This window comes from Archocentrus centrarchus, chromosome 21 (genome assembly GCF_007364275.1).
Source record: "Archocentrus centrarchus isolate MPI-CPG fArcCen1 chromosome 21, fArcCen1, whole genome shotgun sequence".
NCBI classification, from domain to species: Eukaryota; Metazoa; Chordata; class Actinopteri; order Cichliformes; family Cichlidae; genus Archocentrus; species Archocentrus centrarchus.
The window spans coordinates 10,025,892-10,053,703 of record NC_044366.1 but is presented as its reverse complement, the minus strand read 5'-3'; the positions used below and the strand labels follow the sequence as shown (position 1 = coordinate 10,053,703).

At 37.3% G+C, this 27,812-nt stretch overlaps 1 protein-coding gene across 1 annotated transcript in view; it reads right to left on the bottom strand.

The window, feature by feature from the left end:
* The window catches only part of lrp1bb (low density lipoprotein receptor-related protein 1Bb), a 283,944-nt gene that overhangs the window by 177,211 nt on the left and 78,921 nt on the right, over positions 1-27,812 (bottom strand). The window contains 2 exon segments of the mRNA XM_030757634.1: positions 6,906-7,043; positions 26,057-26,179. Of these exon segments, the coding sequence (XP_030613494.1) occupies positions 6,906-7,043; positions 26,057-26,179 (261 nt within the window).

The window sequence follows — 27,812 nt, the reverse complement described above, 5'->3', positions numbered from 1 at the left end:
TCACTCCACGGAGACTGAAATGTTAATAAAGCATGAATTATATCTATTGTGTGCTGTTTTTGATATTCAAATTGACCTGCTTTCAGTGTCAGTATTTTTTTTTTTTTTGCACCACACTTCATTGTCAACAGATGAACGGATTCTGCTGTAAATGTCAAGTAATCACAAGCTATTACTAAATAAAGTTGTGAATGATTAATGTAATGATGCGGGTCGAGATAAGTCTGGGATAAATGTACTGAAGTACTTATTAATGTATTGTCTAAATGTCAGTGGAAGTAAAAGATGTTGTGAATGTGCATGTTCTTCTCGTATGAGCCGATCCCTTTTCTTGTAAAGTGCAGCTTCTAACACAATCTAAATTATTTGAAGGCATTTAAAAGGCAAAAAACTCTGCTTTGACGTATGTCTGAAATGCCTTTGTATTGTGTGATAGAGATAACAACTGAAGAAAGAAAAAAAAACATGTCTAGGTCATACTTTTGTGTAATATTATTTTGTACCACAAGATGGTTTAGTGAGTCAATGTAACTCCTGACTTCAACATGAGACCCAGTGCCACCAGCATCAACTCCCCAAAAAGAAACCACCTTCTGCTGCAAAGAAAAGAAGCCATAAAATCAAGAGCTACTCAAGAGTAAACATCAGAGTAGCTTCCTACTGCTTGAGACAGTTGGACACCAAAGGACTAAATGATTATGATGATGAACATTTCTTCTAGATTGGGAAGATCAAAGCTTTTAATGGTAATGTTTGCCATGCAGCATTCGCTTATAAAGGGAGATAATTGTCTGTTATCATTGACTGTGCAGGGTTTCCACCAGAGAACTTGTTAAGCTGAGACTGTAACTCACTATGAAGCAAATTGTGTGGCAGAACCAGAACAGCTCATCTCATCTTACTGAAGAGTCTTGCACCACAATTTAGGTATATGCGAATCCCATTTCATTGTATGCTCACAATGTGTACAGACAAGGACACATTATGAGCAAACACCGAAAATGATCTCATAACTCCGTGTCAGTGTTCACACAGCCATGAAAACTGAACCCAGACTATGATTACTTTTTGTCACCTGTATCTGAGTCATAAACCCTTGAATTGATGATCTTGTCTGGGCACTTCGTTATTTTCAATTACAAAATATGTACAGAAAAGTAAAAGTTATTGTAAAGTAATATATAACTAATATCCCCCCCTCAAAAAAAAACAAAAAAGAAAAGAAATGACAACCTCAGAATTGTTTCAATCAATCACCGCTGTTTAAATATAAACATTTCTTATAAAATCTAAAACAATTTTCATATGTTTAACTAAAAATCTAACAAAACTGTTGAAATGAACAGCAAGTAAAATGTAAAGGAAAAGACGACTCGGTGTTACTTTTTAGTTATGTCACTGCACTATATTTAGTCAAGGCTGAATTGCTGACATTGACATTCAGACAGCAATGTGACAGCACTGAGCTGACATCAGTCTATCAATGATCTTTGATGACACTGCTGTAAATGTGTCATCACCATAAAGTCCCTGCCTCAGAAATGAAACATACAACCAAAGAGTCTAGTAGTGATGAATGTTTATTTTTAACTTCCACCGGCAAAGATAAAAATTGTCACTCGTATCATTTCATTTCAGAATAATAATATTTAATGTAAAACAAAATGTTGGTGCAAAACAAAAACCACTGAGCGTCTTATTTGGCCATGAAAGGATAAACCTTTACATCAGATTTAAGCTTCCATTTCAGCTTCTCTCTCCTGTATTCTGTATTTTCCCATGACATTCATTTAAAGAAAATAGTGTTTGTGTTCACTTTCTGGGATTGCCCTAAAGATAACATATGAAGCCAGAAGTTGAATTATGTTTGTTTAAGTCTGACATTTGTCTTCTTCAATGCAAACAGCAGAGACTTCAGAGAGCCCATGGCACAACCGTGAGCATGCGATTAAGAATGAGCAAGTTTCCTGAAGGTGAGCTAAAAGAGTTTGGTGGTTTTCCATATGGGCACCTTCATACTGAGGCCTCCTGGGATGCTGGGCATGTATATTCATAAGAAGTGGGCAGGAAAGGGAGGAGGGGGGGAAAAGTTTTAAGAAACACAGCTGGTTGCCTAAAACTTCTCTTTGGTGACCTCAATTTCTCCTGCTTGCCAATGAGTTTGGTCTGTCCGTGTGGGACTAAGCATTCTGTACAGTACATGTTCCTCAGTCTACTTCAAAAGGTTGGCACCATATAGACATAATATAAGCCATTGTGGTCTGTCTAACGTAAAGGCAAAAGGAAAAAAAAAAAAAGAGAGAAATGTGAAGGGATAACGAATGCATTAATTATTTAATAAACAGATGCAAGTTTTTTTTGTTTTTTTTTTAATGTAGGGGTGATTTATTCATTGAGAAAGAATAATTCTTTTATTCCTTAAGGCTAGGATATTTTCAAAGCAGCCGGTTGCATTAAGAGGTGAAATTTTTGTCAGATCACACATTCTTACACAAACCATTAGATATTGCCTTCTAAAGGAATTTAAAATACAAAGATGTCATGAAACACACTCACTGCTAAATGATGTGTGACATAACATCAGAGGAAAAAGGCTAAAAACATCATAATTTGAATAAAAGCTACTTTCAGCTGCCCCCCTCTTATTTTTGAAGGGGGTCACCACAGTGGATGGATCTGCATGTTAGATTTGGCACAAATTTCACGCCGAATGCTTTTCCTGACACAACCTTCCCATTTAGCCCAGCTTGGGACTAGTGCTAGGAGTGCAAAAGCTTGTGAGGCTTTTGAGATCCTGAGGCAAGACCCTAAACCAAGGAATTTTCACATGTAATGTGTTAACCACTACACCATAGATTGTATTTATTATTTTACTTTTTTTTTTTAGTTCACAAAGTTAAGACTGCATGGAACCCATGGTTGAGACACAACAGTAATATAAATGACCAGACAATGACAAAAAGGCCAAAATATTGTAGCTAAATCAGTGATATAATCAATTCAATTCAATTTAATTTTAGTTATATAGCACCAGTAGAGCAGTCAACTCATTGTATGCTATTGTATGGTAAAGACCATACAATAATTACAGAGAAAGCCCAACAGTCAAAACGACCCCCTATGAGCAAGTACTTGGTGACAGTGGGAAGGAAAAACTCCCTTTTAACAGGAAGAAACCTCAGGCAGAACTAGGCTCAGTAAAAATACACACGGCAACATTATTAACCCTTAAATGAATGGGTCATTTTCTACATACTTATTATTACTAACCCAACATATAAAACTTTTCCTTGTTCCTTTCAGAGCATACTGTTCAGAGCACATTTATAAAATTCTTAAAGTGTTCCTGACTCATAATAACTGAACTCATTGTCAGTGTGGTCCAGGTGCTCCTTAATAATAGTACTGTAGCAATAATCAAATAAAAACTGGTTTCTTCATTCGTGTGCATGTAATATTGATTGGAACTAAAGGTGCACATTTGTATATGCAATATGCACATGCATATTGAAATTCTTGACCAATATGAATGTTAAAAAAAAGTTTCTATATTTGTTTCTATATTTTATTTTTGTTGTAATTTATTTTATACTAGAAAAGATGTAGCCAGTATAAAAATAACTATAAAGATAATTTAATCTATTTCAGCTCTTAACTATATTAATATTTAGCCAACACAAAACTGATGTGAAACAACAAACATCTTATTTGATCATATGCTAATATTTTATATTCATTATCCAAGAAAAAAATACACTATCAACACATGACTTGTCAACTCTATGAACTTGTAAGATAAAATAAAATTAGTAAATAAATTAGAATTTCCACAAGTACATACGGAGAAATACTGTATAATTTGCTACAAGTCTTTCAAGTGAAGGCTGTAGGAAGTTAACATGTACACGCAAAGAAAAACAAACTAACAAAAAAATAACACCATTAATTTCTCAATTAATATGTGCCGTATATGTTTCATAAACAGACTTCACCTATATGCCATCTGTTATCTTGATGGTGAAAAGCAGTTCAATAGAATGTTCCCATTAATGTGAGAGAAATTATGAAATCAGAAATGTACAGGAGTGGGATTTAAAATACCTGACATCCTGACTCCGACGCACTGTTCAAAAACTTGAAATGCAAAGTAGTACATTTAAATTAACCCACTGCATCAAAGAGCACACTTCACATGCCTCTGGATACACCCGTATTCCAACTGTGGCTTTAGTCACTTCATTTTCCTGCATTTTTAGCTATAGAAAAAATAATGCTTTTTTTTTTTTTTTTTTTTTTTTTTTTTTTTTTAGGGGTCCTTGAAACAATGCTCTGTAAAACCATTTTAGACTCATGTAACATAACAAGAGCTCTTTTTTTTTACACGAATTTCTAGAAATCTTTACCACATAAAGTCTAAAAAGCAAAAATAAATAATAATGTAAAGGCCAATTACTTTTATAAGCCCCCACCCCCCTCAAAAAAAAAAAAGAACAACTGAAAGATATTTTAAGAACTACTTGGATTTTATTAATCAGGAGCCAAATACTACTGTGTGACTGTTATTTTTAATGTTTCAAGATTGTGTTACTACTTGCCAAAAAAGATTACATCTTTAATAATACCTTCAAGTTACTCTTGGGTCATTGCCGAGTTATAACATGTTTAAAGCTGTGTTCAAAATACAGAAAAGCAAAACCGACCACACATCCATCTCATCCACCAAATCAAATAGCTGATATAGCAGCTGATAGATTTTTATCACCTTGTCCTTCCAGCATCGATGGATTAACTGCCATTTTTTGGCACGTGCTGACACACTTTAGCATAAGCATGGCAGGAGATACCTGAGCCTGCAAAACACTCCCTATGTGCACTTCTGGTGCTGACTTGAGCATATCTCCCAGGTGGCCTTTTGCATTATCATTAAATCTGACATGAGATAAAAAAAAAAAAAAAACTGCATTTGAACTGGGTTTTCAGACCCGTTATTTTACTTTGCTGCTTAGATAAATAGACTATAATCTGTTATACCTTAATAGTATTCTGTAGCTCAGAAACAATTCAGAGGTTTAGCCATTTGTATGACATGTATACATTTACATGTTTAACCCTCTGTATCCCATTAAGGCCACAGATGGATGGCAAACTTCTACTACAGTGTGTGTGTGTTTTGTAAACACTATATATTTATGTATTTGAATAATATCAACACTTGACAATAAATCCGGATTAAAACCGCATATGTTTCCATTAAATATTTTTCATTCATTTACGTTTTTATTTCACAGCGTTTATCTGTAGTGTGTGCAGGCTGTCAGTCCAATGTTTACCTCATCTGTCAATATGTGTCCACATCTATTTCCTCTGGAGGAGGCTGTAAAACTTTGTGAAAGGAGTCTGACAGGGGTCGATGAGCCAATGAAGCTCACTTCTGAACAGTGACAGTGATACTGAGGTGAGTTGTTAAGGATATCCCGAACCTTTCTGCCAGTAAGCACTGCTGTTTATGCCGGTGTTAGCCACCGTTACTGAAGCTTTCTTTGAAGTTGCTCTAACATTGTCAGGCTTGGGCAGTTAGCAAATAAATTCTAATACAAATTGTGAATGTATTCAAACAGAGGCAAGATGTGATTTTTAGGATCCTCGAGCTTAAGAACACTAGCTGGTAAAATGTTAGCTTATAACTAGCTTTTCCTCTCATAGCCAGCTTGTTGCCAGCTGTCCAGAGATGGAAAAGTTTCATGTCTAATCTGCTGAAAATAACTAACTGCAGCAATATTGGGAAAAGATAAGTATGTATATGCACATTTTCTTATGTTAGAGCCCTGACTTCAGTTCAGGAGATGAGGTTTCAGGTGAGGAGCAAAAGGATGAGATGGAGATGAGAAAGGAGAAAGATTCAAATCTTAAATGGTCATATATAGTTTTAAAGAGCTATTATTTTAGCAAAATTTAGGTGCTTAGACTGTTTTTCACATTTCCCCCTTTTCCTGTCTGAATTCTCGGGTATCTGGAACATTCAAATAGAATTCTATTGGGGTATAAAGGGCAAAAATGGCCTCAATTTTAAAACCAAGAGTTTTACTGTTTAGTGTATGTGTACTGTTGAGTTTGTGCCTTGCACCAACAAAAAAAAAAAGAAGGTTTTTCAATCTCCACAGGTAAGAATCAGAAGCTACCACTTCCTTGCACCTAGCACTCACACAGAGACAAAGCACAGCACGGCTCTAACTGTCTTACAGGTCAGAAAAGGTTGTGTTTTCTGCCAGACAGTAGCTACTGTTGTGCCAAGACTGCACCAATCATGAGGCAAATGCTGCCTTATCACAGAAACCAGGTGTCAATAGCAGCTTGGTCCACTTGCTAAGAAAGCGAGCAACAACAAAAAACTTGTGTACAACACAGCACCTGGTGTTACAGTCCTGCTGTTTCTCCTGCCTGCTCTGACAGCGTGGATGATAGAAAGTCACCTTGGCAAAGAGTTACACCAAAAAAAGTTCGAGCACACCAGCTCAAACCATTATATCACAAGTTCATATTTGCAGTTACATTAAGTGTAAAAACTTATGGGTTTAGCAGTGCATATCCATTTGAATGTGAAAATTATCCTCAAACTTCTATAATGAAGGAAAAGCACATTTAGCTTAAATGACTGTAGTTTCAATAATTAATCTCTAATGCAAAACAAATTAGGAAGAAATAAAAGTTAAGCATTTTCCACAGCTATTTTACAAATCCAACACTGATTTAATGGGTAAAGCAAATTCCACAATCTTAATAATCCCAATAAGATGAGCATGATCTGATTAATTACCATGATAATGAGGATACTTATTAATTTATGTGTTCTAAAACCCAAGGCAAAGGGAATCAGGATATGAAAACATAATTAACTCTTACTGTACCTCGACAGTGAACTCCTTCATCGTACCCGTCTTCACAGTCTCTGGCCCCATTGCAGAGTTTGTTGAAATGAATACATTTTTTTGTCCCAACACACTGTATGTGATTAAGGGGGCATCTGATCACCACCTCTTGTGCACCTAAAGCAGAGAGAGAAAAAAAATACAGTCAATAATCAACATTTATTTTAACATTATAAATTCACGTTGAACTTGAACATTTTTTAAGCACAAGGATAAACATTCATAGTGGGAGACAAAAAGACCGTATGTAATTAAAACAGCATGTTTCATTGCAATCATCTGCATTTCTTGCATGTAATCACTTTTTTCAGGTATTTTTTTTTCCCAGTGTCTTCTCAAAATGCTGATACTTTTAAATGAGGACGAAGAACCTATACATATGCAAATATATTTATACTTCATAGCATTGTTCCTTACACACACACGTACACAACAGATGTTCGCCACACTGCTTTGCAGACACGCTGGCGAAGTCTTATAACAAACGGCCCGACTCTCACCCTCAGCCAGGCAAACAGCACAGAGCAGCTGTTTAAGGATTCATGAGGCACATAGGTGACCCTCATTCACGTAGCAGCCACAAGAGCACATAAAACACAGCTGACCAATACACTGGCACAGTAAATGTGTCACAGCTCCACCTTAACTACATTGATATCAATTACCAGTGTGCTGTTGCAGGCGCTTAACGGGAAGATTTATCGTGCGTGTGATGAGAGCTGCAACAATCCCCAGAGTTCTCCTCCACTTAGACCATCTTGATTGGATGATTACCTATCACAGTATCCCTTTTTTACTGTAAAGGACGCAGCAATTAATGCAGTGATTACAAAGAAAAAGCATTACAGATCTACAGAAGAAATATGTGGTCAAGTTGGTGTATGTCTGTACTGACACAAAAATGATATATCAGTTTCTTCTCCTAAGCATTTTATTACCTTAAAATGTGACAAGTGATGTTCTTTAATGAATATGTCTTGGCTGCAAGCCGTTCAGGCACCGATGATTCACACTCTTTATGCCACATTTCGGTAAGTCAACTCTAAGTGACCTTGTCTCTGAGAGTTTATATTTCACATGAGCGAAATGGCAACCTGATCTGCTGGGATCCAAAATGTGTTTGGAACATTAGTCCTTTCAGTCAGTTTCAGTTGTCAGAGTGTTTCAGGACGGATTTGAAAATTGAGACCTAACTTGCTTCTACATGGTGAATCCTGTATCTGTAATTATTAATTTTTAAAATATTGCTAGTGGTTGAACAGGCTTATACACTCTATTTATATACTTGCCTGAGAAATTAAAAATGCATGTAACTGCTAGGATTTCATACACCTCACATACTTGGAATCAAAATTGAACACTGACATCTCAAATGCATCTTCTTACATTATAGAGTGCAATAAATACTGGTATGATGGGAAAGTAAAGCTTTCAATGAGTATGTTTCAGAGCACAACCTTGCAGAGAGAGGGATATTCTTTCACAGAACAGTCAACTGAGTGCCCCAGTGTCCATTTGGCAAATTTGCTATTTAGCACACAGCTGTAAGGGTCTCTGACAACATATCAGTGTTGTCCTCCTCTCCCTTTGCTTTCTCGCCGCATGGGTTCTAATCTAATGTGATAAGGGGAAGGATGGTGCATGAATATTCAGTGGCTCTGATCTGTCATACAGGGGGAACACAGATGGTCTCTCAACGGCTGAGGTGCTCAGAATTCCTTTGTCAATTGCCAACCTACTGTACTATATGGGATGATCGCTTAAAGTTGAATATACAGAAGAGGATTAGATTACATCATATATGCTTCTCTAGAGACCATTAGCAATGAAGAGCATCTTGAGCTACTAACATCCAGGATTACAAAAGGTCATTTCACTGCAGTAATTCATGCAAAAGCTACCAAGAATAATAAGAGCAGCTTTTTCAAGTGTCTTGCATCATCTTTTAAATGACCAGACTAAGCATCTAAGTGGTCAGACTGAAGAGTAATATACAGCTGTTTTCTTCCAAGCTGCACAAATTGACTTTTGGTCATTATTAACTAAAAATTGCAGAAGATACATAGATGAATAGACTATAAGATTTAAAAAAAAAAGCATGCAGACCCTTTTGTATTTTGTCATTTTAGCTGTATAAAATTACTTCAGATAGAAAGTGTGTCTCTCCCAGTAACAACTTAATAAATTTAACACCTTAACTAAAGGGCATATGTACCCCAGTAAGATAAGTTAAAAAAAATGAATAAATAAAATTAATGATTGTGTGATATGTTTATTCAAGCAAAGAGGGAAACATTCAAGTACAGCACAAAAGTGTCTTATCTTACAATAGCTATAAAGTAACTAATTAAAATAAAGCATTTCTAGTTTACATTGTGCACATTTATTACTGCAAGCATTCCCATAAGTGTTGCAAAAGACCTTTTTTCATAACAGATATTTAGATGTGTCACAGCACAAGGGCAATTAATAACACTGACTCATTTCCAATTAGTGTCCCAATAAGCCACGCCAGTATGCAAATCAACACGGCCACTCCTAAGTGATGAGCAGCCACTATTAATACACCCACTAAGAAACTTGCTTCCAGGAAAAAAGGTTCAAGTTTAAGCTTCTATTACATATTTTTAAAGAGAGAATACAGGGAGGCCTGATTTGCTGCAGATGGTTAAAAATACTTTTTTTTTAACATATATCACAAAGACTGCAGATCTGGCAAAATCAGGCAAATAGTAAGAGATACAAAGAAATGTGATCATTTTCACTGGTCAGCAATACAGATTCATCAGGCCCTCATCTGAAAAGATCCAGGATCTGACACTGCTCCTTACCTGAAAGGATAATACATGTGTCAAAGATGCTAACTTTATTATTTATCCAGTCTAATCAGTTAGAATGCAAAAATACATATAAGTTCCAATCAGATATTACAATCCCATATGCCTTCCTTTCGGCCAAATATTACTGGACATAGTGTTTACATAGCAAATATGGCATCTCTGTTCCATCATATATGCCAGTCAGCAATATTTCTTTGATATGTTATCTAAAATGTATCCATGATGACTATACATCATCACCTGTGCAATTTTGGAGGAAATATAGCCATAAAAGTCCCAAAACAGAGCAACATTTCACCCCAACAAAAAGCAGTAAATGGTTTATTTAAAAGTAAACTACAGTGTGCTAATATATGTAAACAGCCATATTAATATATGTAAACAAACCTTTAATAAAATAAATGTAGTATAAAGAATGCCTACATAGTAATAATTTTAAAATGAGCTATTAAAAAACTATTAAAAAAAATTCCCCGCTTGTGTCTGTGGGTAGTCTTTGTCCTCCAAGCTCAGGTCCTCTAGCAGAGGCCTGGGAGCTCGAGGGTCCTGCGCAGTATCTTAGCTGTTCCTAGGATTGCGCTCTTCTGGTCAGAGATCTCGGATGCCATTACTGGAATCTGCTGGAGTCACTTTCCCAGTTTGGGGGTCACTGCCCCGAGTGTTCCAATCACCACAGGGACCACTGTTACCTTCACCTTCCACATCCTCTCTAGCTCTTCTCTCAGTCCTTGGTATTTCTTGAGCTTCTCATGTTCCTTCTTCTTCATGTTACTGTCAGTTGGTATTGCTATATCTATCACTATGGCCTTCTTCCTCTGCTTGTCCACTACTACTATGTCCGGTTGGCAATCCATTACCAATTTGTCCATCTATATCTAGAAGCCCCACAGGATGTCATTGCTGTAGATCCTAGTGTTGTGGCTCAATGAATTGATGTCTTGTTCACTCCTGGCATTCAGTTTGACATTATCCATGTAGAGGGGGTGGCTGACGTTTGCGCCATTCCATAGTCGGTATTCCTAGCCAGTTTTGTTAATGATCTGGCTGAGGTGGTTCAGGCCTATGCAGAACAGCAATGGGGACAGGTCATCTCCTTGGTAAATCCTGCTGGTTTATTCTCCTGGCTTTCATGTCTCCGGTATACCTCTTCAAACAGTTAGCCAAGGCTGTGAGTCTTTGCTTGGCTCATAACTCATAACTGTCTGGCTGGGTAAATAAATCCCTTGGGTCCTTTCTATGTTGAGTTTGCATGTTCTCCCTCTAGAGAGGTTCCCTCCAGGTATTTTCGCTTCCTCCCATAGTCCAAAGACATACATGTTTGGTTAATTGGTGATTCTAAATTGGCCACAGGTTTAAATGCTTGTCTGCCACTCTGCGTTAGCCCTTCGACAGACTGAGGACCTTTCTAGGATGTACCCTGTTTCTTGTTCTGTTACAGCTGGGATAGCTTCTGTAGGATCCTGTTTTGGACAAGTGGAAGAAAATGGATGGATAGTTAGAATTAGTTGTAGTGTTTTTTTTGGTTTTTTTTTTAAGAACATGTTAATTAAAAATCATGGTGCTATTTTCCTACTTTGAGAAGTGAATGAGGAGAAACCAGCTGGGCCGAACTAATACCTCTATTTAATGTAAAATGAGAGGCTTCTAGGGGGGAATTTCAGCTGCAATGTTCATTACGATAATCATGTTAATCTGAGCTGCTGCCAGTTTGTGTGGAATAATGAATTCATAAAAGAAAATAACAGAGGGCCTATCGGTAGGGGAAGCTCCTTGAACTTGGAAGTACAGGGATTTATCATATGCCTTAGAAATAAAGTTTTCATTTTCTTAATTTATGGTTAAAGTTGGTGATCAAAAAAGCATCATAATGCCTGACCTAAGGCAACACCAATGCTGTTCCCATAATGGCTTATAACAGCATCAGGCTCTTTTGTACTAAATCCTGCAATTACAATGATATTAGCTGTTGTACAGAACACATTTCTCAGCCTTAAACTCATTATCTTCTTACATAATCTCTAATCTAATCCTGAGCAGTGTAACATGTGGAAATCATTTTGTTGAATCTGATCAAAAGCTAAGATGTCAAGAACAGCAGGAACCACCAGAGCCACCTGCAGAGAAGGAAATAAAAACTACCAGTGTACACAACTGTACAATCGTTATATGTCAATGAGACAATAAACACGAGTAATGATTATTATAATGTGAATGGTTTAGTTAGACATGTTTAATTAAATTATGATTCTGGTTTATTGCAACCTGTTGTGTTTCAAGTGGCTATTGTGAACCCATGTATTATGCTAACTTTTCACTCACCACCTCCACTGCAGAGATACAGGGATAAAAAGACTTGAACAAAACAGCAATGAATGTGAGACAGCAAGCAGAGTGATCCTCCTACAGCTTTCTAAATAATATTTTACATGAGTCATCTCAGACACTTGCGTTGAGTCTGACTTAAAGTAAACAGAACGGAGCTGCTTGGAACAGTCATTATGCCAAATTCATTAGGGATCTACATCTGGGGCAACTTGCCAGCTGACCTTTTCACCCAGCATATTCATCCGCACGCACCAGCGTGCATGCGTGAGACAAACTTGCCCTAAAAGACTTGCCATAAAAGCTCAAAAAGCCAGATGCAATGGCGGATTACTCCATGGGCTATTATGAAAACTATTCATTTCACTCTGATGGTTGACCATGCAAAGTGTAGTGAAAAAATAACTAAGCCATACAGATGACAGATACAAAGGAATAGCAGAGACAGAAAGGAAACAGGGCCATCCCAAAAGATACATCAAGCCATCCAAATAAATGGCTGTTTGCTCCTGCTGTCTGAAACTACCCAAGCAAGTATTCCTGAAAGGACATATAGGAATTCTGACATATGACATACAGGAATACCAATGACTAGTGCTGAAAACTCGGCAGCTTTTAAACCAGGAGACTGGAGGTCAAGACTCTGTTGAGTTTAAATACTTCCTTCTGCAACATTCAATACATGATAGATAGCTCAGTTTACTTGGTTACAAACATGCAACTATAAGTGTTAACAACAGCTTGCTAAAACAAGCGCTGAGGCACATTATTTTGGGGGTCAGCGAGTTAATGTACAGTACCTCAGGAACTTGGTGGTATAAATGCTGTAGATTCTTTACGCAATTAGAAAAATCACAGTTAGGGCCAGCTACGTTCCTGTGCTTCTCATTAGCCATAGAAGTCATAAGCAGATATTTTTGTATTGCTTATTGTGACCCTAGTAATAGTAGTAGTAACAGTGGTGCAGACTCTCACAGAATTCATGGAGTAGCAGTTAAAAAAAAAAAAAAAAGTTCCAAGAAGTGGTGCAATGTTAATATTAATCTCTGCACTCAAAAGCCGTGTCATTGGCATGAAAGAATAACCTGAATGTAAAAGGTATTAATATTTCAGTTGTATCTGCTTGTGTGACCCTCTATGTGTTTATCTGAACTGTTGAATCTAGAATTCATATAAATAGTTTACTTGTTGCCATGTAGTTGAAACCATGTTGAAAGTGGTGAAAGCCATTATTGCTGTCATGCTTAAATATGTTTGGCTCATACTGCCTGGTCTCTGTGAGGCTGTGGCCTTACTTAAATGAACGAAAAGAATGATATAGTTAAATCATGTAATAATGCTGTTGATGAACCATTTCTCCAAAATCTCAGCTTACATTGTTTGTACCCAGATCTCAAAGGAAGACAATCCTTGAATGATTTATGAATATGTGCTGGCACTACTTGTCACAAACTAAGTGCGTCATCCAAAGTATGTCGCTGAGACTTCAACAGTTCCCTGGCAACAAAGTGAACTACAAAAATGCAAGCTGATTACGTGCAATGGGATAAACACGAGCAGAGTTTACTGCCATCAGAGCCACATTCAAACTAAGCTAAAATACGGCACTCACCAGTATGTTTTCCTTATAAAAGGCCCAGTGGTCATTACAGAAAGGGCTATTTAGAAGAATGATTTTCCTGTGTGACCTTTACATTCTTGGCATTTGAAATGCTGTATTCAGCCAAAAGAGCTCTTTTTTCCTGTATTTGTCTGACCCCTGACAAAGAGGCATCATTTTCCACTAGTCAGAGTCTTCAAGAACTGTGGTCCTACACAGGCAATGAAATAAACAAACTTCCTGCATTACAGGATAATTAAATGTTTGACATTTGATAGATTAAAATAAATATATCAATACCTTTGGTGCCTGGCAATTTATAAATTATACTGACTTCCTCAGTCCTTTCTAATAATGCTTTTGTCAGATCAAAATCATCGTTATGATGTTCTTAACCATGCAACACAAAGTTTCCTGGTGCAAAAAAAAAAAAAAAATACAATGAAAAGTCCGAAATTGATGCTCTCAATTTGCAAAGCCATCCAGTGGACCTGATTAGACCCTCTGGTTGTCTAGACCAGGCCCTGATCTACATACAGTACAGACCACATGAATGAAAAACATAGCTGCACATGTTAGTGTAGACAAAATGGTATTGGTATGATATAGCAACATGTCATAAGTGTATGATTAGGTCTGCTGAAGACAGAGATGCACTATATTTGATGCCTTTTTGTTTGCCTTCATAGATTAAGTACAATAATCAACACATCAAATTAAAATAAATAAATTGAAATACCTGTTAAAGTATTTATCCTGGTGTCAAAACCTTAAATCTTGTCTCACCTTTGTTGCATTGACATTCAAAATCAAGTGCTTTTCCACTGAATAATATATTGTTCAGGTCAAAATCAACCAAATGAAAATCCCTATTATTTGCTACTTGCAACATGCACTGGGTGCAGTCAGTGAGAGCAAAATAATAATGTGCACGGAGCCCCTCCGACTCATTTCCTGTGTGCAATGACTTATTATTTCCTGCAAATTATACTGAGTATTCCATCAAATCTATTCCCAGAAATAATTCCCAGTTTCATTCCACTGCACAGTGGAATAAAGGCAGGTGTTGGCATCCATGACAGCCCTATACTGTAAAGCAAAGAATCAATACATCAGTCTCTTGAGAGAAATAAGCACTCACAGAACAAAATAATAAAACAGCACTTCAAAAAAAAAAAAGAGAAAGAATGAAAACCTAAACATTTCAAGTTGATTATTTTATTTTAATAACTGGAAATAAGTAAACTAATAATAAGTTAAACAGAGATGCTTTTGTGACCAACTACTATGGATATGTTAATGTTGTAATGTAAATAATCCATATTTAGCATAGCATTATTAAAACATACAATAGATTGCACTTGCAGAGGCTAAAACCAGCCTTCATTGAGAATAATGATCCCATTAAAAATCATTCCCTGTGTTGTATTTAGTGGAAATTCTTTCATTAAAGAAATAAATACACAGTTTTTTATAGCTTGCCTGAAATGAACAGGTTATAATAATGGCAGCATGCTGAATTCACTGTCTTTTGCAGATCTTCAATCCATGCAGAATATTTGATGCTGTAACTACTGGTGTTTCAGCATATTTATGTATCTTGAACAAAACAAACAGTATTATTAATTAAGATATGGATGGAAATTGTATTAAATATTTCAATTCTTTTCATTATGTGATATTAAGAACAAAATAGCAAATGCAAATTTTTCGCTTTTCACATACACAAACAAAGCTGAGAAACGAGCTGTGTTTGTGAATGTGAAACGAAAAAAAAAAAATCTAAAACAAAAATATACACACAGTATATGCATCAATCACTGGATTATATCTCCTGTATATGTTCACACTGTTACCACTAAATCACTGTAAGCTGTCTTCAAGAGCACATTTTGATTAATTTCAGGAGGAATTTCAGGCCACAGAACATAACACAGATGAAAGCTATCACACTCTCTTCTGTGAGTTAAGTTATGAAAAGGTTGAACTGTCATGGGCATCTCAAACATCAGTATACAAGCGTCTTCATTTATAAGGCTTTGCTGTCAATGCTAAAAAGTCATTTAACATCCTGGAGCTCATAACCACGACACTAGACCACGGGATAGACTGACAAAGTTCTTCTCAAATTGGGAAGACTGGTTTCCGTACATACTATTGAAGTGAGCTTTAACACTGATCGAAGTGGACAGATTATAAAGCACTCAGATCTTATATTTCTGTGTTTTCATTTGTGTTTGCATATGTGACGACTATTTTGAGTTAAACTGCGATTTAACTCAAAACAGTTAAATCTCATCTTATATGTGTTTTTTGTTCACTGGTCTCATTTTCAAAAAATTATCTTAATAAAACATTTCAGAATTTAAAAAAGGCAAGAAACATAACACAGGATATCTTAAACAAATGTGTGGCTATACAGCACAATACAAGAAAAAATGATCATATTGTGTGTATGTGTGTTACTATTCCTTTGTCCTGGCTTTATTACTGAAAAAACACATGATTTGTATGAATCTACAGCTGTATAACTGCCAAGGCCTCACATTACCCTTCTGCTGAACTGAAAGCTGCTTTTGCACAAAATGGGAAGTGTGGATTTCACTTATACTGAAATTGCTTTAGGGAGGAATAACAACAGCAACCAATAAACCTTTCAGTGTACAGATGGTCATGTCAGTACTGTTTTTGGAAAAAAAACGTGAAGCTGTTCCTTAAAGAGATTGTCTTCAGAAGAAACACAATAGATGGGTCATTCGTCTTTCATCTTATGTGGCATGTCATTCGTTTCTTTTAACTAAGCCCAATCTTGAAACCTTAAGGCTGAAAATGGATCTGTATAAGTTTATTATAACAAACATGCTGGCATACACTTTAAAAAACAGCCTGTACAGAAAATTTAAATAAGAAGGCAATATGATTACTTAGTACCAACTCCTGAGGCAAATGTCTTTTGTCTTTTTAACACTCCACTATGTTACCAACTTTATTTCTCTGCTGGGGCCCAGCAAAAAGTGTTTATTCTCTGTCAGGTCCATTAGTATGAACAGCCCCATGCACAAGTATTGTGCCTAAATGCAAATCTTAAGCTGCAGATGGAAGCGCCCAATCAGAAAAGCAGTGGAATTCTACCACTATCAGTTCAGTCTATCACTATCAGTACACCCAGTAGATGCAGATAAATTTAGTGAAAAGCCTTGACCTTTGCGCATATATATATGTATATATACCGTATTTTCCGGAGTATAAGTCGCACTTTTTTTCATAGTTTGGCTGGGGGTGCGACCTATACTCCGGAGCGACGTATATGTGACATTTATAACACATGAACCAAAATACTCCAGCCACTTGACATCTCCGTGAACTGCAGCTTTAAGGCAGTCTTGCGTAACCTGTGGGCGCAGTGGATGATGGACGGAGAGCACAGCTTAACGGCAACTGGGAGAATGCGCCACCCAACTTTCCTGGAAGTCATTGGATGGATCAAGAAAACATGGGCTTCAGTGACAAACCATCCTGTTGGGATTCAGAAAGGCTGGAATAATTGGAACTGCAGCTGACGACGAGTCTGACTAACGCGACACAGAAGAGGAAGCGGCGCTTCGTCTACGGAGTGTACGGAATTGTTTAGAAGTGACACCGAGGATGAAGAATTCAATGGATTGATGGTTTGGTTAACTTGTTAGTATGTTCTTTATGCTATGGTTATCTCAATAACTTAATGTTACGTTAACATACCGAACACGTGTTCATTGTGCGTCATGTAGCTGAATGTGTTACGTTAGCATAACGTAGGCGTAACCGTGTTCGTCCTGTTCTTTAATCCATTATTATTTTAAATTGCCGTTCAAGATGAAATTTCTGCTCTGGGTCTCGGATTCTATCAACCATGAACCCCCCCCCCCCGCCCAAAAAGTGCGACTTATAGTCCAGTGCGACCTATATATGTTTTTTTCTTCTTTATTATGCATTTTTTGGCTGGTGCGACCTATACTCCGGAGCGACATATAGTCCGAAAAATACGGTATATATATATATATATATATATACATATATATATATATACATATATATACATATATATATATATACATATATATATATATATATATATACATATATATATATATACATATATATATCACGCAATTTAATAAGTTCCAGGTTCCAAATTGGTGTGCTGGCCCACAGGGTAAGTCAATTGATCATAAGCTTGTAAATAAGTTATTTTTTGCCTAAGAGGTGGCTTTAATGAGGACCGTGGTTAAAGTATAATACACATGGCTATTCGGAGGACATGTATTTTTCTCTAACTATCCTCTGGCACTAACCCCGCTTCCCTGAAATAATCACTGAACTGCAACTTTGTTTATAGGCTATGGGAGAAGGGTTTATCTCATTCATTTCACTATTAGACTATTCATCCATCCAGCCATCCATCCATCCATCTTCTTCCGCTTATCCAATTCAGGGTTATTAGACTACCCATTATACACAGTTAATAAATAAAGGTTATTGTTCCTGATTCATACTGATTTAGAAAAAAGCCTGGCCGCTGCTTAACTGTGAGATTAACTACACTCAGCATAATGTCAGGGATATAATTCTGATTGGCTGTCATGGTAGGTATGTGCCACTGTGTTTACTTTGAGTTTAAGCTCATATCACAGTAATGCTTTGTTCTCTGCTGCAGCAGGGAGATAATGTAGATTTTAGCACTTAAATGTCACAGTGGTTCCATGACAGCAAGCATGTCAAGTTTATGAAATATGCTCTTTTTTCCTCGTTTTTATTTTTTCAGGTGACAAGCTGGGATGCTGTCCTTTACAACACTTGTACTAGGAGGGAATACAAAAGGGAAAATGTGTCTGTGTAGCTTAGCTGTTGAGAAGAAGGTTGTGAGAAGCAACGTGCTCCTCCCAGTGCATCACTTCTGACAAGGAACAGACATAGTGTGGGTACAAGATTGTCACCAGGCAACAAAATTTTCGCACTAATGGTTTTGCTTAAGACAAATGCTCAAGCATATGGAAATGTGTTAAACGGCAGAAGGCAGGGCAATGCAGCAAGCACAGAACTGAATATGAGCAAATTATATATTAAGGGCAAAGAAGATGACTTTGCCTTTATACAACTATTTCATTTTGACAGAAAAGCCATTTTTAATCACAGAGACTTTTAAAAGCATATCGTGGCTTCGCGGGAATGACTATTTCCAAGTGAACAGGCGCACACAATATTTGTTGTGTCTGTTTCCTGCCTACTGAGACTACTGGTAAAACAGATGGCACAAGCCTGAGGAAGTGTACATAAGTTCTGCTCCAAATGTAGAGAGGGAGAGAAATAGTAAATTAAAAGTCTTATTTCAAAGCTTCATGCCTCCTGCTACAACAAACAAAGCCAAATTGCTGTGTCTGCCAACAAGATATATGTGTAGCACATTAAATATGCTGATAGCAAAGGACGGTGAATTATATATGAAATTAAATCCAGGTGATGGGCACTGAACTGAAGAGCCAAACATGTCCAATTGACTCTTGTTGCACTCATACAGTCCTGTTGTTTTTTTTTTTTTTTGAAAGGGTGTGTTGAAAACATACTAATGAGTTTTCTAATAATCTGTGGTCTTAAAAGTAAGACAGCAAGGTGAGAGCAGAATTACACAGATTCAGTGAGCTCACAGACATTGCAAGTATCCAGCACATAATCAGCTACATTTAAAATGAAGGTGTATGGAGGTTTGATTTTTTCTTTTTTCCTTTTTCTGATGAGTCATCAGAAGTCTTATAACTCTAGACATGAAGAGGAAGGAAAATAAACGTTACATAATGCAAAAGGCCGAGTCCTTCAGCTCAATAACAAGGTGCTACGCTACATTACCCCCTAAACCTCCAACCTACTGGCGCCAATTCTCATGGGAACCACACACATTTGTGATACATTTATTTCAATATGGGACTTGCCAGATTAAAAAAAAAAAAAAAAAATATGTAGGTTGTTAATAGGCAGCCCAAAATGCATTAAAATAGTGTCTGTAGCTCCATCACAGACAGACTGCACATCTAAGGTTATACATTATATCGCCAAAAGTATTCACTCATCCATCCAAATCATTAAATTCAGGTGTTCCAATCGCTTCCATGGCCACAGGTGTATAAAACCACACACCTAGGCATGCAGACTGCTTCTACAAACAGTTGTGAAAGCATTGGTCGCTCTCAGGAGCTCAGTGAATTCCAGCGTGGTTCCGTGATAGGATGCCACCTGTGCAACAAGTCCAATCATGAAATTTAAAATTAAATGTTCCACAGTCAACTGTTAGTGGTATTACGACAAAGTGGAAGCAACTGGGAACGACAGCAACTCAGCCACACGCTCCCCAAACTTTGTCCAAACTTTTGACTAGTAAAGTATGTGTGTGTGTGTGTATGTGTGTGTGTGTGTGTGTGTGTGTGTGTGTGTGTGTGTGTGTGTGTGTGTGTGTGTGTGTGTGCGTGTGTGTGTGTGTGCGTCACAGCCTCTTCTGCAATGATTTAAGACTGAAGCAAGGGGAAACTGTTCTTTGTGGAAATAATGACACCAGATTATAATCAAATTAGTGCACATCCAGATTGTTAAGACTGTTGTAATGCACAGTTCAAAAGCCATTATGGCACGAACAGGCATTAGCAAACAGGACATTTGCAGGTCTGTGAATGATCTGTGAAAAAGCTATTGCTAATGCTGAACAACATATGCAGGTTTTGGAGCAACAGGAAAGGTCTTGCAAACCATATTATGCACCATATTATGCCATAACATGGCTCTGCAGTAAAATATGTCTGAGTTACAAAACTCTCTGCAGTCACCTACTGAAAATATGTGACATGTTATACTCAGAAGGGAAAAAAATATATATAAAAGAGGCCACACATGGATAAGGAGTTAAAATATTTTATAAAGTGAAAATGGAAAATGGAGAACTCCATTGAGAATTGGAAGAAAAATTAAACTCAGTTTTTAGCCTGGTTTTGGCCCGCACTAACAACGTATTTAGAAAAAAAAAATGTTTTGCCTATTTGGATGGTTAAGTGATGTGCTCTGTTACTAGCAAGAAGTAGAGCAAAGTTGAAATTCTGCTAAAGATGGACATTTGACACAAGATGTCAAATGTCAAGACAAATTATTATTGGCAGTAGGCCTAGGAATATTGTATATTAGAACAGAAAAACAAGAACTGGTTAATGTCTCTACCAATTTTACACCTGTCCTGCAAACACAACTTCCAGACATAGATAAATAAGAATGTCAAAGATGCTGGAGTGGAATTATTTCCAAATTATTTTCTAAATTAGTGGCATGAGTTGTATGGAAATGGGATGCCAAAATTATACTTAGTAATATAACTACAAAAAAACAAGTATCAGATCATGGAAGAGATTCTGTTTTATCCTTTTTTTTTTCTTTTTTAAAATCACGCTTTGCGTTTTTAAGCTCTCTGTAGGGTTGTGTAGGGTCTGTGCTGATTAACTCAGTATACAGAATCTGAAAGCTTCAGAGGAAGGCTTGGTAAGACATGTCCTTCCTGTTGTTAAAGGGGAATAAGTGGAGGAACCCTTGAGAGAGCTGTCTTTGAACAGTTCTCTCCCCTGTGCCTTGAGAACACTGAGATCAACACTGGTGTGACTGGGTCGAGCCAAGCTGCAGCCGTGAAACACAGATTCTGTGACCATGTTTTTGAAGTCAGCCACTGACCCCTTTTATTGTCTTTTCCTCTGGGAGTGACTATTCTATCACAGGATTCACTGGTCTGCATGTCCACCAGATTCACAAAGCTCCTCATGGCAGCACTACTAAGACTAGCCAAAAGTCCATGAAATCCTTTCCTGAAGGATTCATGAAGGATTTAAGTTCTAAGACACTGCGTGCAAGCATGTACCATGAATACAGAGAGCGAGAGAGAGAGAGAGACAGAGCTGCACGATGACAGCCATAAGCACTCAAAGTATTTATAAAATACATAAAAGAAAAGTGAATTATGACTGTCCCACTTTATCACTATGCCAGCTAACAGCAGATGCGTGTGTGTCCTGAGACCGTCTTGACATTTAGACTTCCTTTTAAAAAAGAATATGATTATTCTACTGCAGGCAGATATTAAATCTTGTCACTTTACCTTTCCCCACCCAAGATGCTACGCTGCCCTCAGAGCAATAGCTTGACCCATTATTGCACCAAAAACATTTGTTTCAACCGCTACACAATTGGAGAAATGCCTTTTTGCTCAGTATTCTTCAGCCATTCCTGAAGGCAGGCTGTTTTCACAGTTCCCTGAATAACTGTCATCATGTGTTCAATCCTGTGAGACCTGGGGCTGATAGGATAAGCTGGTGCCTCCTTCTAGTCTCTAGGTATTGCAATCCAAGGCCACCTTCTCTTTTCCTTCTCCCCAAAGACTCTGAAGTTGCTGTGATTACATCTCTGTCAGTGAGCCAGAGCATGAAGGAAAGAGGCCATCAATAGCGCTAAATGTTTTTGTATAATTCGATGACAGGATAGTAATATATTATTTAGCATGTGTCTTAAGATAATAAATTCCTCAAAACAACAACAACAAAAAAAATCTACACAATTTGTCAAATTTCTATTATTACAACTTAGTAAACATCATCCTATATTATCCAGCTTCTTTTCCCAGGTTATCACAGTCCTTGCTGTCATTTCAGAAGGCAGAATACTTTCCAATCCTGTCTTTTGTTTGTAGGCCAAAGCTGATCTAATCCGAATTCTATCAATGGATAATCCACAGTAATGAGCCATGCAAAATTCCTTAGATGAATATGCAAGGTCTTATTTCTGCAAGGTAAAGCAAACAAAATGTGCCAATGTGAATTGGAAAAGATAATTGATTGCCTTTTTGAGATTATATGCCTTGGCCCACGGCCACAGTGTGGAAACTGTGGTATATCTGTCATATTTAAAACATGTCTCACACAGGGCGAGGAAGGATAACAGGTGGTGGAGAACCCAATCAGAGAGGTTATCAAAATGTGCTGGGAAAATCCAGCAGGGACCCAGTGTGCCAATTTTACATGAAGTAAAATTAATGAACTCAAGTGTAATAGTTCTCAGTAGTTTTTTCAGTTTAAAATCTATTGTAATGTAAAACATTTTTAAAGTTTTGTCCTGTTTTGCTTAAGCTGCCACTCACACGTATTAAAAGGATGAAGCAGATATTTAGTAATGCCATATTCTATGATGTTCGGGGAGTGGTGAGTGCAGTCCTAATTTTCAAACATTAGGACTACCCCTGCGTCTCCTAACACTCTTAGTAGCAATTGGAAAACTGACATTTTTGGCAGTTTGTTCAATTTTGTTGATGTAAAATATTTGTTCTGATTTGTTTGCCAACTTGTTCACTCCTATTTTGCATTGAATCATGATAAAAGTATGATTACAGTCTCTTGTTTACTAATGAAGGAGAGGTATCCTATCTGAGCCTCATTTACCCACTTGTTCATCACCAACTCCTTCAGCTCTGCTGTGATTTTCATTCCCTTGAGGCACATATATACATTCAGTCCTAGTCATTTTCCAGACAACTGCACTTAATGTACAGCCTAACCATGCATGGCTCACTGGCACTCACAGGCCATCATCAACAAGAAAAGCTTCTTTGAAATCATGAGAGAAGTAACAGAATGAAAAGAACTAATAAATGTGGTGAGGGAATTGAACAGCCTTGCAAAAGACTGGTGATTTGTCCAGGGTGTACCCTGCCTCTCGCCTTATGACAACTGGGATAGGCTCCAGACCTCCCCACGGCCCTGAATTTGTTAAGTGGAAGAAAATGGATGGATGGATGGATGGATGATGTAATTGAACATTAGTTTATAATTTCTGTAAGGGGGATGTTTTCAGCAATGAAACCTTCACACTTTCCTACACAAATGTTTTTGGGAATTATGCTGGCTTACACAATCTGTGTAAGCCAAGTGTAAGATATTAAAGGTTGACTTATATATGTAGCCAAAAAAAACAAACAAACAAAAAAGCACAGAAATCCACTTTATCAATAAAGATTCCAAGGGGAAAACATGCAACAGTAAATTTAATGCAATCTACTTTTGCTTTTTATATCTTGAGAAAAACAATCCATATTACAAGGTCCCTTCTATACTTTCTGATCGGATGTCTAATGTCACAGGGCTGTGTTTATCTCAGCAACCACAGAGACTGGAGAATTTCCTCAATAGACATCTCAGTTGCACGCATACTGTGTATTAGAGAGCATGCATACAGCTTTGAACATCTGGTAAGTGTAATTATTTAATTTAGACATAAGTAGTCAGGCCCTTCATCTTTTTCTGCAACAAGCACAGCCAGCCACAAGAAGCCAACATGATATGTGACCTCTTGCAGGCTAGGGTATAAATAATTGTTGTGCACTGTGGACAATTTATGCACAGATGTCATTGCCAAAACTATAAAGTCCTAATTATACCCAATAACTCACACTGATGAGAAACCTGGGCTGAATGTTAATAATTTGGTTTTGCTACCTGTTTCGGCTGCGATACTCTGCGTTACAGTGACAGTGTCATCGTGATTTACAAAGGCTCATTGCTGTCATAATAATGTGAAATTGCTGCTCTGTTTCTTTATTAAAGGCAATATATGTCACAGAAGAGGGTAAATAATAACACCCAAGAGTACATACACATAAAACCAATTCAGATGTGAAAGATAAATTAAGGTTTACAGGATAGGATGAAAACAAAAAATACTAGCACTTACCAGTGCTACCCCATCAGCCTCCTGGCAGTAAAAATTCAAAGACTTAAATAGAAATGAAATGGAAACATCAAATAAGCAATTATAAAATATTTAATATTCCTTAAGTACAATTACATTCTTGTTTGTATTATCATGTCAGCTTAAATGACCATGCAGTGATTTTTGTGTCTCACAGCCACAGATGCTTATCAATGTAAAACATAAATAGACAAAAGTATTCCCTGCCTGCGCACTGGCCTGAAAATCCATACAGTTACAGCAGTCTGACAGCAGAATGGTTATTATCATTATGAAAATGCTACTTTGTCAAAAGAATGAAACGGTGGTGCTGGTATAGCTGCACCATTGAAAAACTGCAAAATAATATTAATTTTTTTAAAAATGCATGAATTGCATCAAGATTGTCAAATTCCAAAGTGTCCTTTGTGAATTATCACATTCACATGATTTTCAGAAAATTTGACCTCTGACCTTGACCTCGAAGTTGAGGTAAATTATGGTATCAATTTGAAAATCCTAGGTCACATCTTTCTCGAGTTATCGGACTCACAAAGTTGGGTGTCCACGCCGCCCAGCCGGCAAGGTAGCAACAACATCCCATCAGACTTTTTCAGGTCGAGGGGTAAAACGCAGATTCTTCTTAGTATAATATAATATTGCATTTGCATGTGCTCGATAAGCTGATTAGACTGTTATCCCTGTAAACAGGAAAAATATTATTCAGTCATTTAATCATAACATACTAGAGACAGCACTGAATACTCGAGTAATCACCACATTAAACAAAGGACTTACATACTTATCTGCAAGATGAAGGATTTTCTACATGTACTATTTAGCTGAATTTAAAGGGGAGGGGGGGGAGACCATTTCAGGTGATGCATCATGTTCGTTTTAAAACTTATTGTTCCCACAGAAGTTATCTCACTGCTACATTGTTCAGTGCCAAGAGAAGCTGGTACCTGTGACATTATATATTGGCTGAGAATTAAGGTAAACCTTGGACATGTCACCAGTTTATCACAGGCTAACACAGAGAAGCAAAACTCACACTCACACCTGCATTTAGTGCTGCCAGATCACCTACAGCCTGCAAGACTGTTAACCGTGGTAGGAAATCACAGAATCCAGAGGAGATCCCAAAAGGCACAAAAATGCAGGTGCAACAGGATATTTTGTGCAGAATTTTTATTAATAATCCTTTATCCACGCATGGGTTGATAGATACAGTGCATGTAGTTGATCGGCACAGAGAAAAGCAGCTGTGGCCAACTTCAATTTATATCAGTTGCATATCGTACCAGTCAAAAGATGTCAAGAATACTCATATTTAAATTATATTTTTGTTTTACATATTTTAACTATATTTTTTGAGTTTCATGACCAAAGAAGCTATTCTCCATGACAGAGGAAAACCACACTTTTTAAACCTAGAGGGAGAATATTTGATTATTGATATTTTGTAGAATATAATTAATGTTATGTCTTGGATGTTAGTATGAGTCTGTATTCTGCAAAGATGAGACTTAGTATTAAATAAGACATTATGGCAGTTCTGCATCAGTAAGAAATGGATGGAATGGGCGACTTACAAACGTGATCAGTTTCATCTGATTCATCGGGGCAGTCGGGCTCACCATCACAAAGCCAGTCCTCGGGGATGCAGGTTTCATGGTCGTGACAGTGAAATTCCCCTACGTCACACAAGATGGTTTCTGGATGGCATGAGGAGAGGGGTGGAGAAAGAGACAGAAAAAAGATGCAGCATGAGGTGATGGTACTGTGTCAACACATGTTTTAGCACATGTTTTGGCAGAAAACATGTGCTGGATGTACACTTGAACAGAAGTGTGAGTGGAGAGGAAGTGACTTCTCTTGGTTCTGTGAAGAGGCATTGTTGTAAGCAGAATGATCATCATCAATGCATGAAGTCAAGTGTAACAGATATAAAGTTAAAAATGTTCAAGAGGCTACAGCTCTATATTCATGCATATTTTAAAATGCTGACAATCAATAGCGGGCTGTCCTTTAGCCAGTGCCATATCTTTTGCAAACCACAGTTCTTTATCAGAACAGGAGGCCACACATTTTTTTTTTTAAAGGAAAAAATAAAAAGGCACTGCCTGGGCATTGTGATTTTGACAGCTACTCTGCTCTAACAAAGACATGATGTCCTTCGTGACTTGGCAAACTATTAGAAAGCAACTTGGCGAGTTTGTTCTTATCTTTCTGCCTTCTCGGTGTTGTGCTTTTATTTGACGGTAGAACAGGGGGAGTTCAGTGAAAGCCCAGTCAACTAAAAAGTCATCATTGCCTTTCAATATAGCAAGCATCTATCAAAGTGTTGACATGTTTCCTGCCGGTAGCTGTCACAGACTCAGCTCGATCATACTGTAGAATGACACAAGCTTTTGCTAAAGATTTGACACCACAATATGACCTGCCGCTACTTCCCCTCAACGCAGAGCAAAAACCGCAATTTGTTTCTAAGCTTAACCCACAGACAATCAGACAGGCTCTAACTCCCCCTCCTACTTGCTCACTCTGTCTCCATCATTTTCCCAGTGTGTTCCTAACCCATTAGTGGTGGGAGTGAAGCAAGTGGGGGGATCGGGTCTGGAGCGTTTCAACAGTGGGAGTGATAATTCAACGCACTGCTGCTCCCTGCCCCGGCACCCTCCAGCAAATTCACCACCCAGGGACAAATCTGAAAAGGTCAAACATCTCATCCATTCTGCTTCTTGTATTCCCACTGATGCAATATATCTGAAATCATACAATTTAAATCAAGGTCCCTTTTGAAATATTCAAAGTCCTTTTCTTAATTTTTAAAGAGGGATATTTTTTAAATTACACATGAAAGCCATCAAAACTTTAAAGAAAAATAATAAATAAGATTGAGGTGGATTTTCTTTTTCCTCTTAAACAGTGGAACAGCTCCAATAAAACTGTTAACTGTTATCAAAACTGTTAACTTCATTATACGAACACAATTTTTGTCAAAGCCAGTATTATTGGTGGTTAAATGAGCTTTTTTAACCATCATCAAACAAATACATATTAAAATCAGGGAAAAAAAACACACTCACTCTCTCTATGTCTGTCTGTCTCTATAGATCTATATCTATGAAAAAAAAAGTCACCCTGGATATCTATACTGATATGGACTGGGTAATGTATTACCAATGACAAGACGCCACATCCCCAATAATAAAAGTGAAAAAAAATAACGTGGCAGGCTACTCCATTTTTAGGTAGGTCTGACAATGAGGCCAAGGACATATAATAACAGTCAGGGTGCTGTTGCCTAGCCTGTAGAGGTCTGTGCGTCCCTCCATGGATATGCCT